This window comes from Artemia sp. Qi Xiang Cuo, chromosome 5, assembly GCF_049724085.1.
Source record: "Artemia sp. Qi Xiang Cuo chromosome 5, ASM4972408v1, whole genome shotgun sequence".
Lineage (NCBI taxonomy): Eukaryota > Metazoa > Arthropoda > Branchiopoda > Anostraca > Artemiidae > Artemia > Artemia sp. Qi Xiang Cuo.
Window position 1 is genome coordinate 65,819,701 of NC_142798.1, and position 15,367 is coordinate 65,835,067.

Sequence of the window (15,367 nt, forward strand, 5' to 3'; positions counted from 1 at the left end):
GTTGACACCAGGTAATTCTGGCAAGCCTATCAAAATACTTTATGTTGCTTCTTTAAATAGATTTGTATATCCGAAGGCCTTCTGCCCGAATAATATTGTAAATGGCTCTAGGATAGCTTGATTAGTGCCACTCAATGAAAATATTTTCACGGAAGATGAATTTTCATCTTCAACTGTAACAGACAAACTACTCCCTGTCGCTGAAAATTTGAATCAGAATGGTAAGGAAACCTTGGAAGCCACTGATTTTTCATCTAAAAATGCCACTGAAATCATTTCACCACAGACGGTTAGACCTCATCCAAAGGCAGGGCCCAGGAAAGAAGTCACCAAACGGAGGCAGAGAGGCAAGTCAAGAATATTGACTGACACTCCGGAAAAGAAAAAATTGAGAAACAGAAGATGGAAAAGAAAAAAGTGAGTCAGGTAGGCTGAAAAAAGAGACTAGCGAAACAGTGATTTCAGGTTGGTTCAACATCTTTTTCTTGTCCAGATACTGGTTTGGTAATGGATGATGATGAAGATTATGACACAGATTTTGTTTGTTTGGCCTATTTGGAAGATGAGGAAAAATTCTGAAAGAAGTAAAATTTCTAAAGGCAATTCTGTTGTCGTAAAGTTGGCTTCCAAAAGGAATGTGAAACATTTTGTTGCAGCAGTAATAGACGTATATGAGAGTGAGTTACAAATTAAATATCTAAAGAAAATAGGTGATACCAACTCTTTTAGAATGTAAGGACTGATCAAAAGGAGTATCACTGATCAAAGGATAAATCAGATATTTTATTGAAACTTCCAGTTCCAGTGAAAACCTGTGGGACTCTTCCTCAATTTCAAATCTACGATTTGAAACTGATTTGTTAGTATTTAATTTAGAATAGTTGATACTTGCTAAGGAAGAAGTAGTAAATGTGTTTCTTTCTGGTTTTGTACTTGTTTATGTATGTGGTCAAAGGTACATGACCTATATTGACCTTTATTTAGTATAAAAACATTGATGAAACATTTGTTCCTGGGATTAAATGTGTGTATTAAGAACTAAAGTTTGTCATGAATTTAATAAATCATTTCATACTGAAATACAGTTATCGTAAAAACATTTTTTTTTAAATGGTCACAGGTCCACCACTCTCCCCTACTAAGATAAATAATTGTGCGAATATTCAAATAAAAAGCAATAAGAGAATTGAAAAGCATTTGTCAAACAATACAAAGATCAAATATTTTGAGATAGTTTAACCCTTAAATTATTGTTTAACCATACTTCTTCATATAGAACCCATCGTTGTAGAATTTCGCGTTAGAACAAAAAATTTTGTTCTATTTTTTTTTTTTTTTAGTCTAACAGTGGTCAGGTGGCTGCTAGACCCGCTCCCGTAATAACTCTTGCGCGCATGGCCCATCAGGGCCAAGCATGGCGTAGAATCAAAATTTCAAGGTATCTATTTTTATCCCAAACGACCATGTACAACCTCGTGACAAGGGTTCAAAGTTGTCAAGAATTATCTATTTCACATAGAAGATTTATTTCATCCATAGATACTTGGTTGTTGTGCATTATTATACTTGTAATGCACTATTCAAGTCGACATCTTATGGATACTTTGGTCTTGAGCATTTTATATTTCTTAAAAGACATTATTGGGAGAAGACCTATCTCAGGCCAATGAAAACGTTTATCAGTAAATTGTATTAAAACTGTGATAATGTTATAGGTTGTTCGAACTTGGATCGCTTACACATTTTATCTAAAACGGTTGTAGGATGCCAAGGACTTGGTTCCTTTTGTGCAAATGAATAAATTATACAATTACTATATTCTAGCCCTAAGGGCTAATTAATTTCGTTTTGTGGTGAATTTGTCGTTTTTTACAAGAACCTATACCGTGACGCAGCGGCGAAAGTGGTGGTAAATGGAAGCCTCACTGAGGAATTTCCCCTTGAAATATCCCTCCGGCAAGGTGACCCAAGCTCTTCATTTCTGTTCGAGATCTATCTCAACCCGTTGATAAAATACATAGAAGCCAGAATAACGGGTATCAGAGTACTGCTAACTTTAGTTCTCAAGTCTGAGGCCTTTGTGGACGATGCGAGTTTCTTCACCGATGGAGTGAGTGACATTAAAACTGTAATGCGGGGCCTAGAATGGTACGAGAAAATTTTTGCCGTCAGGACTCACAAGAAAAAGAGCAAGATCCTCCCGTTAGCAAAAAGCGCAAAGGCGAGTTGGATTAGGAGCTTGGAAAAGGAAACTTGGCTGGAAGTCAGTCCTACAGTAAAGACACTTGGCGTGGAGTTTTCAGTCAGAGGAAATTGCTGGCAGAACGCATGGGAAAAGAAAGTACTCGAGATTCAGTGTTTGCTATGTGGCGAAGATAAAGGCAGGAATCTTTCGTTGTTCCAGAGATCAACTTTTGTCAACATGTATTGTGTATCAAGAATACTTTATCTGGCCCCAGTAATACCCCTCCCGGAACCTATAGCAAAGAAAATTGAAACCTACATGTGGCGTTTTATATGGAGCGGTAAGCTAGAAAAACTGAGTAAGAAGTTGCTCTTTTGCACAAAGGAATCGGGAGGTCTAGGAGTACTGGATTTTAGAAAACTGTGCCAAAATATACTTGCTAGAATGACACTTGAATTTTTAAATGGACCACAAGAACACTTTCAAATAACCAGAGAGTTGTTGATTCCCCTACTAAACAATCCTTATTCATTAAATTCAGACACAAACATCCCGGTTTTAATGAAAAATTCTTTCCCAATATTAAAGCAACTGCTAAAAAAGGGGCTTCTCATGGCAGATTGTACAGAAATAAAAACTGAGATAACCTGGATTTTAACTCCCGAAGAGGAAAATAACGGATATCACGTAAGAGAAAAATAACCATTTGTAAATTTTGAAAATGCCTTTAGAAATCTACATTCTTTCCCCATGGAACCAAAAGTGAGAGAGCTTATGTTTCAAGTCATACGCATGATTTTGCCTTACTGAAATAGAGTGTCACGCTTCCTGAGAAATGAAGATAAAAAATGCTCTTTTTGTTTTTAAGTAGTTGAAGATTGTTTAGACCACGAGTTCATCAAGTGTAATGAAAATAAGAGAATTTTTCAGTTTGTTTTTGATTTAAGTAAAAACTGGAAAAATAAAGTTAAAAGTGATGAAGAAAATAAGAAGCTGGTGAAATTTGACATGAATTCGGATTTGGATTTGAAAAAGAAAAATTCTCTGTGTTATATTATTGGAAATATGTGTCATTATGTGTGGAGTAGAAGGAAAAGAAAGAAAGTGGTGTGTTTAGAGGGTCTTAGGAGTTTCATTGAGAAGAAAATGGAATTATTGAAGATAAGAAATGAGTGGAGAGAGTATTTTTTTTATTTTGAATTATGAATTTTTTTTTGTAAATACGGTGAGTGGAAAAAGAGAGTGAGAGAGTAAGTAGTGGAGAGAGTTTGAGTTTTTTATTGGTAAGAGATAGTTTTTTTTGCGTGAGTGAGTGAGAAAACAGCGTTGCCAGTAAGGTAGTTTAAAGAAAATTATTGATAATTGTTTTTTTTTTCTTTTTTAATTAGCAGCCAAAACAGGAAAAAATAGGAAAAAAGGAGAAAAAATGAAGTTTAAAAATGGGGTTTGGTGGTCATTTCAGCTTATTTTTTTTTCGTAAATATTAGTGTGTTCATTTTTGTGTGTTGTAAAAATAATCTGAAATGATAATGTAAAAGAGGTTTTTTTTTGGGTTTTTTGTTGGTTTTTTTATTTATTTTTATTGGGATATTTTTTTTATATTTTTTTTTTTAGTAGTGGCTTCTTTGCAGAATTGGAATTTGAGAAAATTTTGTCTGTTGTTGTAAATGGCCACCGCAAGCGGGGACTTCCTGTGGAGGTGGGACGTCCTCTCTGCGGGAGAGAATTTTATTTTACTGTTAATATGGATCAAAAATCATTTTAGTAGAAGTACAATAATGCGAAGACCACTCTTTGGCTGCTAATTTTAGTAAAATATAGAGTGTAGGTGGCATTTAGATTTTTGTAATGTTTAAAAGTAGTTTTTTTTAATGTTAGTGCCACTGAGAGGAGAGGAGGTGGGATTAATAATAATAAAAAAAAAAAAAAAGGGCTAATTAATAAACTTTGGGCTAATTGAAAGTTGATTGTTGAGAGTAGATATGAACTTTATTGATGGACTCTATGTCCCCCGCTTCCCTGTATCTCCCTAAGACGAAGATTATGAGTTTTTTTCAAATCGTTCCAGTGGTTATTTAAATCGGGGTCCTTCAATGGAAATTGCCTGTTTTATTTTGCTTTTTATGAGCTAAATATGAGGGTGGCGTAACAAAGTCTCCTACTTACCATTTTGACCAAGGCCACAACGTGGTAAAACTTAATGTGAGATTGAAAGTCAATATAGTTAGCGTGGGGACATGAGAAAAATTTGAATATGCCAAAAAATATGTCTGAAAGAAAAACCTCTAAACTACCGTGAATAAGATGCTAAAGACGAACAGATGTTAAATTAGAAAAATAAATAAAAGAGTAACACGATGAGTGGTACACTTTTTTAGGGGTACAGTTCCTTCAAATACACTTATGAAGTGGAGTCACTTTGAAACAAAGAAGCGTACCATGAGGGGCTGATGCAGTTGCTGAAAACTTAAAAAAAATAACAAATTTTAAAGAAAAATTGCGGTGAGATGTTTTCCCCACTTTACACTGCCTTTGAAATCATAAATTATGATTCTTATGACATAAATTTTGACGATGACAATCCTTGTCACATTTCCGTTCTTTTTTTCTAATCATTTTTTTTCTTCAGGCATGTGAAGGACATATTAATTTGGACATGTGTTTGTCAAGTGCTATCCCTAATTTCCAGTTACTTTTGGTTCCTCCTTTTGTTGGTAAGTTTTTTGAACTTTCTTCAGAGATTCCCTTGAATCTTTATAAACAGCTTATTGAAAAAAAAATACTCTTTGGATTCCGTATATTAAAAAAAAAATATCAATGGGATATTTACTTATTTGGGATTCTGGTGGTTGGAGAACCCAACTTTTCGACTCAGATGTGGAATAGAAGCGAAGTCAATCTTCCCGATATAAAAGATATATTCTTACAGAAGAGTTTGATTCCCCCCCCCCACCCCCACCCTTTTTTCTTCAACCCGAGGAGCAAATCCATCTTTCTATTGGCCAATGATGGTGTCGCTTCTGTTTTGGCTCATATCTGCGTACCCCACAACTGTATTTTCAAAGGATTAAAATCTTTTAATCGTTAGTTGAAAGTCTTCCATTGCACTTAATAAAAATTAATTAAAAGAACAAATTGTTTAATTAAAAATTATTAATCAAAAATGAAAGTAAAGAGCAAAGTTGAAACATAACGACAACAAATTGCTGCTTCGGGTTTATGCAACATATATGTGCAATATTGTACAAATATAGTGACTGGTAATATTTCTTTGAATTTGTGGAATTCTGAAAAACTAGTCCTTTACCAAAGAGAGAATAGAAATTGTATACTAAAGTGTACTGATATCGTTGCTAGTGAAAGCCAGATAGCAAAATATATGTTAAAGGAATCCAGTTTTACGTTAATTCCAAAATTGTAAAGTTTGTCAAGTTTAAAGTTACACAGCAAAAGTAAAGAGCCTAAGAACCAATGCTTTTCGACGACAAATAGTGGGGAAACACTTTCACTGCTATATTTTTATTTCTGAATTGATTTTGGTTTCTAATTCATACTCTACAATCCTCTAGAATTCGTTATTTTCGAGTTCGTCATGTCGCTTTAATTATTTGTTACTACCAGGGCACTTCATACCGAAGGAGTTAAAGTTCGAAGTATTAACTTCGGAGGGGGCTCATTGGATTGGTAATCAGAAGTTTCTAGTGCCCTTTTTAAGATTCAGAGTGATCGCAGGGTGGATACCCTCCCCCCCTCACACCTCGTATTTTCCCGAAATTCATCTGATAGAAATTTTGAGATGGCCATTTTTTCTCTTAGAAACTTCGAAAAAAGCTCATTTGATTGGAAATTGAAAGAGCTAGCACTCTTTTTAATAGTCGAAAGTGATTGGAGGACAACTAACCCCCTCCCACGCCAACCATTTCCCAAAACACAGCCAATTTAAACTTTGAGGTAGCCATTTTGTTCAACGTAGTTGAAAGGTCCGGAAATTATGTCTTTGAGGATGACGTCCCCATAGCCCTCAGGGCAAGGGTTGTAACTAATGTCCTGGGGACATATAAGGCTTTTATAGAAAGGGTCGTCGTAGGAACTTTGGAGGAGGCTCATTGGATTGGTAATCAGAAGTTTTAGTGCTCTTTTTAAGATTCAGAGCGATCGGTGGGGGGATACCCCCTCCCTCCCCACACCCTGTGTTTTCCCGAAATGCATCTGATAGAAATTTTGAAATGGCCATTTGTTGTCGTAAGAACTTCAAAAATAGCTCATTCGATTGGAAATATAAAGGGCCAATGCCCTTTTTGATAGTCGAAAGTGATTGGAGGGCAACAAACTCCCCTCCCACACGTACCATTTCCTTAAACGCATCTGATCAAAATTTTGAAATAGCCATTTTGTTCAACGTATTTTAAAGGTCTAGAAATTATGCCTTTGAGGAACACAACCCCTCCCCCCCCCCCACAGCCCTCAGGGTAAGGGTTTTAAGTTATACCCTGGGGGCATATAAGGTACATATAGAAAGGGTGATCTTATAAACTTTGAAGGGGGTTCATTAGATTGGTAATCAGAAGTTCTAGTGCCCTTGATTGAAAGGACTAGTGCCCTTTTTATTAGTTAAAAGTGATTGGAGGGCTAACCCCCCTCCCACGCCCACCATTTCTTCAAACACAACCAATCAAAATTTTGAGCTAGCCATTTTTTCAACGTAATTGAAAGGTCCGAAAATTATGTCTTTGACAACCCCCCACAACCCTCAGGGCAAGGGTTTTAAGTTATGCCCTGGGGGCATATAAGGTATATATACAAAAGGATGATCGTTTGAACTTCGGAGGGGGCTCATTGGATTGGTAATCAGAAGTTTTAATGCCCTTTGTAAGATTCAGAGTGACCGGAGGGTGGATATCACCCCCCCCCCCCTTCTCATATTCTCCCGAAATGAATCTGACAGAAATTTTGAGATGGCCATTTGTTGTCGTAGATAATTCGAAAAAGTCTCATTCGATCGGAAATTGAAAGTACAAGTGCCCTTTTTATTAGTCAAAAGTGATTGGAGGGCAACAAGCCCCCCCCCCCCCACGCCCATGAATTCCCTTAACGTATCTAATCAAAATTTTGAGATAACCATTATTTTGTTCAGCGTAGTTGAAAGTTCTGGAAACTATGCCTTTGACAACCCCCATACCTTCTCAAGACCAGAACATAATTTGCACTTTACTGAAAACAAAATACATTTGAAATGTTTTCGCTTTGTTTTACTTGTTTAAAATGTTTTTACTAGATATATGAGGGGGAAGTTCTCTCCCTTGCACTCCAATTACAGCGCGAGTGTCTAGTGCCCTTTTTAAGAGTAACAAGAGATTGGACGGCAAGCAGCCCTTCTCTCAAGCTTATTCATTTTCCAAACGCATCCAGTCAAATTTTTAGGCAGCCATTTTGTTCAGCATAGTAGAAAGGTCCAGCAACTAGGTCTTTAGGGATATTAGGCATGTCAACCCCCCAAAATTATGTAATTGGTTCATTATGCTTTAAAATAAATCAAAAGGCATTGTGTTTATGGCTGCCAATAAGACACCTCAGCAATATATCGACAACGACTGGGGAAATTAAGTTGAAACTTTTGGGGATACTACTATCACTACTTCTGATCTTACAGTTTAAATAAATAAAAAGAGTGTAAGTGTATCCAGGTTGTCAAAGAGCGTAGATAGAATCTTTTGGGGATGATATTAAGTTTTATTTTTCAGGTCAACTTCAGAAGCTATAAAATTCAATTAAAAATTATTGTTTGTGTCAGGATTAAAAATTGTTGAAAAAGTTTCTCCAACATACAAATAGCAACCCATAGTCCCGTACTATGGATTCTTGTAGAAAAAAAACTGAAAGGATATACAATATTATTTTTTCCATGAAAAAGACTATGTAAAAAAAAACTCACAGAAATTAATTTAAAAACTTTTCCACAAGACAAGTTTTTCAAAGAAAAGTAAGGAGCTCCATTAAGCCAAGAATGAGCAAAAATTAAGTCAACTAATCTTCCAAGCGTAAAACTACCACAAAGCACTATCAGTAAATAAATGAAACTCAACACGAACAGAAATTACAATAAATAGCCGGTTCAAACTCAAAACGAGCAAAAATTAACATGAGTAGAGCTGATAACCCCCATGCCTTTTCAAGACCAGAACACAATTTGCGATTTACTGAAAAAAAAAGTAAGTTTGAAATGTTTTCACCTTTCTTACTTTCTTATGAAAGTAATTTATTAAAAAAAAAAAATTTATCAAAACCTTAAGGAACAAATGTCGTATATGTCAATTAAACTCACAATCTACGGTCATTTGTTTGTTGTTTTTTTTTTCAGTAAAGTGCAAATTGTGTTTTGAGAAGGCATAGGGCTATCAGCCCTACTCATGTTAATTTCTGCTCGTTTTGAGTTTGACTCGGCCATTTATTGTAGTTTCTGTTCGTTTTGAGTTTCATTTATTTATTGATAGTGATTTGTGGTAGTTTTTCGCTTGGAAGATTATTTGACTTAATTTTGATCATTCTTGGCTTAAGGGAACTCTTTACTTTTCGTTTAAAAACTTGTCTTGTGGAAAAAGTTTTTTTTAAATTAATTTACAGGTAACAGTTACATGTCAAGCTGTATACAAGCAATACCAATTTCACAGAAACTGCAATTTCCGTACTATTTTGTAGCTATATTTAAAAAGAAGCATTTGCTATGCTTAGCTGTGATTGCTGCTTCTCACTGATGCAATCGGTCGCCTATTTCAGAAAAGAAGAGTTGCTCCCTAAGTTAGTATTAAGTCTTAGCCTCTAGGCTAAGGATTAAGCAGGAGATTTAAACTTTCTCAGTAAGAACACAGTATGTAGTAAGAACAACGCAGTAATAGCGTGATATGGAATTGTAAAAAAAAAATAAAGAAATATAATAAATTGACTACATCTGTGTGGATAATTTGATTTTTCTTGGTAATTTTAGCTATTGACGTCCTAAGCTCTCCCCCTCCCAATATTTTTAAACTTTCCTTTCTTTATATAGTTTTACTTTATTCCTCTTTACACCTTTTTATCCCCCTTGAGGCATTTACGGCTAATTTTAATGTCACCCTTTAGTCATGCAATCGGAGACTAGATTTTGACCACATCTGCTTATTATTTTTTCCTCCTCGAATCATGCCAAAAAAAAAATTTTGAAGCGTCAAATATTGCAATTTAGATAACTATTAATTTCACCATGTTGGTTCAATTTGAATATTAATTATTAGCGAAAGTTATTTTTCAAAAAACATTTACCTAAGAGTATTTTTTCTAGATTCCTGGTCGTTTTGGCTGGATGGCATGGCGGAGTATTATATCACCATGGCTTTTTCAACAAGTACCTGTTGAGGAAGTTAGTGAAAAGAAGCAGAGAAAGCTAGAAAGAAAAATGATGCGGAGATGATGTTTTTTTTTTTTTTTTTTTTTGAATATTGAGGGTTTTTGTAACGGCTTTTGTGCGTATGAAAATTCTTGGTTACTAATTTTAAGGGAAAAAATATTTTTATAGTTTTTTTTTTGTGAAATTAAATTGTAAAGTGATTCAGGATTTTTTCGTCCCAGAAAATTGACTGAGTAATGCCCGGGTCATGTTGTAGTCACAGACCTGGAGAAAATAGAAAGTACCAAGGACTAGGCTATAGCGTCAAGTATGTATCCCAGCAGTATTTTTTTTTAGTTGAGCACGGTTCAACTTTCAAGCGTAAAACTTTGATTTCAGCAACTTAGGTCCTAGCCACAGCCGAGTCACACCTACTGATAAAGAAGTCAGTATTTATGAATGATCCAAGGTTCTAACGGCAGTTCTGTACTACAGAAGCAGAGATTTAAATGGCGAAAAATTAGTTTGGAAGACGTCTTCCACTATGACTTTGTTTCCAACTATTTCCTACTAATACTATTTCTTTGCAGAGTGGCCAGATGGGGCGCATTTGCGCCATTTCGATGCTTTATGTTACGGTTCCGAATTAAGTTTTTCAAACCGGCTTATTGTTTGGGGGGAGGGCGCTGAATCGTTCATTCAGCGCATTTTCACTAGAAAAATGGAGCTTTCTGCACATTTCCACATTTATGGCAGCGATCCGTTAAACCAAACATCTGGCAACACTGTTTCTTTGTTGTTGTTTTTTTCCAGATTCATTTCATACTTAGAAATACTGATATTTCGAGTTTTTGAAATAATAAAGAAAAATTAAATCTTAGATCTACTCTGACTGGATTAAATGAGTACATCCAAAGCTCTGCTGTAGTAATTGAAGGGGCATTGGGTTAATTAAAAAAACTTTTTCCACAAAATAAGTTTTTCAAAGAAAAGTAAAGAACTCCATTAAAAAAAAAATTAGCAAAAATAAAATCAAAAAATATACCAAGGGTGAAACTACCACAGACAATAATCTGTAAATAGATTAAACCCAAAACGAACAGAAATTACAGTAAATAACCGAGTTAAACTCAAAACGAGCAGAAATTAACATAAGTTGGGTGCAAAACCCCTATGCCTTCCCAAGGCCAGAACAAAATTTGCACATTATATGTCAAGCATTCCAATCACTTTCAACTATTAAAAAGGGCACTAGGCCTTTCTATTTTGAATCGAATGAGCCCTTTTTGAAACGACAACGCTTTCTATAAACACCTTATATGCCCCCAGGGCATAAATTACAACCCTTACCCTAAGGTCTGTTAGGGTGGTTGTCATCCTCTAAGACCGAATTTCTAGAACTTTCAACTACGTTAAACAAAATGGCTATCTCAAAATTATGATTGGATGTGTTCTGGGAAATGGTGGGCATGAGAGGTGCGATAGTCGCTCTCCAATCACTTTCAACTATTAAAAATGGCCCCAGGCCTTTTCAATTTCCAATCTAATGAGCTCTTTTGAAGTTTCTTCGACAAAACTTTCAATGAAAATCTTATATGTCCCCAGGGCATAACTTACAACCCTTGCCCTGAGTGCTGGGGGGGGGATGTCATCCTTAAAGACCTGATTTCCAGAACTTTCTACTAGATTGAACAAAATAGCTATCTGAAAATTTTGATTGGAATGGTGGGGGTGAGAGGGGGGTTATTTACCCTCCAATCACTTTCAAATATTAAAAAGGGTACTAGCTCTATCCATTTCCAATTGAATGAGCCCTTTTTGAAGTTTTACGACAACTATCTATAAAACCTTATATGCCCCCAGGGCAGAACTTACAACCTTTGCCCTTGGGGCTCTGGGGGAGTTTGTCATCCTTAAATACATAATTTGCAGAACTTACAACCTTTGCCCTTGGGGCTCTGGGGGAGTTTGTCATCCTTAAATACATAATTTGCAGAACTTTCAACTACGTTGAACAAAATGACTATCTCTAAACTTTGATTGAATGTTTTTGGGGAAATGGTGGGTGTAAGAGGAGGGTTAATTACTCACTACTCACTTTCGACTATTAAAAAGGGCAATTTCAATTTCCAATCAAATAAGCCCTTTTTGAAATTTCTGTATAACGACTTTCTATATAAACTTTATATGTCCCCAGGGCATAACTTACAACACTTGCAATGAGGGCTCTGAGGGGGCTATCATCCTAATAGACCTAATTTTAAGAACTTTCAACTACGTTGAAAAAAATGGATATCTCAAAATTTTGATTGGATGTGTTTGGGAATATGGTGGGCGTGAGAGGGGCGTTTGTCGCTCTCCAGTCACTTTCAACTATTAAAAAAGGCACTAGCCCTTTTAATATCCAAGTGAATGAGCCCTTTTGAAGTTTTTACGCTTTCAATAAAAAACCTTATACGCCCTCAGGGCATAACTTAATATCCTAGCCCTGAGGGCTGTGGGGGGGGGGAGAAGTTGTCATTCTTAAAGACCTAATTTCCAAAACTTTCAACTACGTTGAATAAAATGGCTATCTAAAATATTGATTGGATATGTTTGGGGAAAATATGGGCGTGAGAGGGGGTTAGTTGCCCTCAAATCACTTTCGACTATTAAAAAGGGCACTAGCCCTTTGAATTTCCAATCGAATGAGCCCCTTTTCAAGTTTCTACGACAAAGATTTCAATAAAACTTTGCATTCCCCAAGGGCATAACTTATAACCCTTGCCCTGAAGACTGTGGGGGGAGTGTCCTGCTCAAAGGTGTAATTTCCTGAACTTTGAACTGCGTGGAACAAAATGGCTATCTCAAAATCTTTATTGGATGTGTTAGTTGCGGAAGGGGTGGAAGTTGCTTTCCAATCACTTTCGACTATTAAAAAGGGCACTAGCCATTTCAATTTCCAATCGAATGAGCCCTTTTTGAAGTTTCTACGACAACGCTTTCTATAAAAACCGTATATGCCCCCTGGGCATAATTTACAGCCCTTAACCTGAGGGCTGTGGGGGGTTATCATCCTAAAAAACCTAATTTCCAGAACTTAAAACTACGTTGAATAAAATGGCTATCTGAAAGTTTTGATTAGATGTGTTTGGGAAAAGGTGGGCGTGAGACGCGGGTTAGTTGCCCTCTAATCACTTTCGACTATTAAAAAGGGCATTAGCCCTTTGAATTTCAAATCGAAAAAGCCTTTTTTGAAGTTTCTACGACAACGCCTTCTATAAAAAAACCTTATGAGCCCCCAGGGCATAACTTACAACCCTTGTCCTAAGGGCTGTGGGAGACTGTCCTCCTCAAAAACATAATTTCTTTCTGGAAATCAACTACGCTGAACAAAATAGCTACCTGAAAATTTTGATTGGATGAGTTTCGGGAAATGTTGGGCGTGGAAGGGGTGTTAGTTGCCTTCCAATCATTTTCGACTATTAAAAAGCGCACAAGCCACTCCAATTTCCAATTGAATGAGCCCTTTTCGAAGTTTCTATGACAACTTCTTCGATACAAAGTGCCCTGCTCTAAAGGAAAAAAATTAATAAATAATACATTTTGCCAACATCGTCCTTATATGCACCCAGGGCATAACTTAAAACCCTTGCCTTGAGGGTTTTGGGGGAGTGTCCTCGTCAAAAATATATTTTCTATCTGGAAATCAACTACGCTGAACAAATGGCTATCTCAAAATTTTGATTGGATGTATTTGGGAGCGTGATGGGCGTGGGGGGGGGGCTAGTTGCCCTCCAATCACTTTCCACTATTAAAAAGGGCACTAGCCACTCCAATTTCCAATTGAATGAGCCCTTTTCGAAGTTTCTACGACAACTCCTTTGATACGTGGTGCCCGGGTATGAAAAAAAATAAATAAATAATACATTGTGCCAACATCGTTCTTTACTTAGGCAGCGCTATTGCTCTGCCTATGACTATTCGTCCATTTAACAGTTAAATCCGTTCTCCTTAATCTAAGCACATTAAAATTATTTGTATAATTCATTCTGGTACATATGCAACTCCTGTCCAAAAAATATAGGGTGAAGTTCCAATCACTTTCGACTATTAAAAAGGGCACAAGCCACTCTAATTTGCAATTGAATGAGCCCTTTTCGAAGTTTCTGCGACAAATTCTTCGATACGAAGTGCCCTGCTCTAAAGCAAAAAAATAATAAATAATACATTGTGCCAACATCGTTCTTGTATGCCCTCAGGGCATAACTTAAAACCCTTGCCCTGAGGGTTGTGGCGGAGTGCCCTCCTCAAAAACATATTTTCAATCTGAAAATCAACTACGCTGAACAAAATGGCTATCTCAAAATTTTGATTGTATGTGTTTGGGGGAATGATGGGCATGCGGGGGGGATAGTTGCCCTCCAATCACTTTCGACTATTAAAAAGGGCACTAGCCACTCCAATTTCCAATCAAATGAGCCCTTTTCGAAGTTTCTACGACAACTCCTTCGATACGAGGTGCACGGGTATGAAAAAAAAAAAAAAAATACATTGTGCCAACATCGTTCTTTACTTAGGCAGCGCTATTGCGCTGCCTATGACTATTCGTCCATTTAGCAGTTAAATCCGTTCTCCTTAATCTAAGCACATTAAATTTATTGGTCTAATTCATTCTGGTAGATATGCAACTCCTGTCGAAAAAATATAGGGTGAAGTTTCCAGTCTTACTAAAGGATTAGATATTTAAAAAACATATTTTTTTTTAACTGAAAGTTAGGAGCGACATTAAAACTTAAAACGAACAGAAATTATTCCGTATATGGAAGGGGCTGTCCCCTCCTCAACGCCTTGCTCTTTACGCTAAAGTTATTTATTGTTCTAACAAATAGAGCTGTGAGAAATAGTCAAAATTTAGCGTAAAGAGCAAGGCGTTGAGGAGGGGATATCCCCTTCCATATACGGAATAATTTCTGTTCGTTTTAAGTTTTAATGTCGCTCCTTACTTTCAATTAAAAAAACTTGTATTTTTTTATTTAATTTCTGAACGTTTTTTTGAATAATGCTAGGAAATCCGGCGGCCCCCGTCATAGAAATATCCCTCCCCCCATGACAATATCCTCCATGGAAAGATCCTCCCACGTAGCCTGCTCCTCTGACCCCCCCTCCCCTCTCAACCAGAAGAAATCCCTCCTGAAAACATCTGCATACTTCCAAGTAACAAAGACTATATGTAAATAATGGGCAAAGTTCATAACTTGGAGCCGTTCCCCCGGGGACCGTGGGGGATTAAGTCATCCTCAGAGACATATTTATTAGGTTTTCGTACATGTTGAACAAAATGCCTAACTCAAAATTTTGATTGGGTGACTTTGGGAAAAAATTAGCGTGGGAGGGGGCCTAGTTGCCCTCCAATTTTTTGGTCACTTAAAAAGGGCACTAGAACTTTTAATTTCTGTTCAAATGAGCCCTCTCGCGATATTTTATGACCACTGAGTCGATACGATCACCCCTGAAAAAATACAACAATAAAGCGCGCATCCGTGATCTCTCTTCTGGCAAAAAATGCAAAATTCCACATTTTTGCAGATGGGAGCTTGAAACCTCTACAGTAGGGTTCTCTGATATGCTGAATTTGATACTTTGATTTTCAATAAAATTCTATTACTTTTAGGGTGAGTTTCCCCCTTTTTCGAAAATAAGGCAAATTTTTTCAGGCCCGTAACTGCTGATGGGTAAGACTAAACTTGATGAAACTTTAATGCTTGAAATAAGGATAAAAATCCGATTCTTTTGATGTATCTACTGGGATCAGAATTCTGTTTTTAGAGTTTCGGTTACTA

General features: G+C 36.5%; 1 protein-coding gene across 2 annotated transcripts in view; it reads left to right on the top strand.

The window, feature by feature from the left end:
- The window catches only part of LOC148952403 (transmembrane protein 208), a 38,914-nt gene extending 29,147 nt beyond the window's left edge, over positions 1–9,767 (top strand). For both annotated transcript variants that reach the window (XM_089088951.1, XM_089088950.1), the window contains exons 4-5: positions 4,815–4,899; positions 9,501–9,767. In XM_089088951.1, the coding sequence (XP_088945077.1) occupies positions 4,815–4,899; positions 9,501–9,629 (214 nt within the window). In that variant the 3' untranslated portion in view covers positions 9,630–9,767. The remainder of the gene's footprint in view (positions 1–4,814; positions 4,900–9,500) is intronic.
- The last annotated feature ends 5,600 nt before the right edge of the window (positions 9,768–15,367 follow it).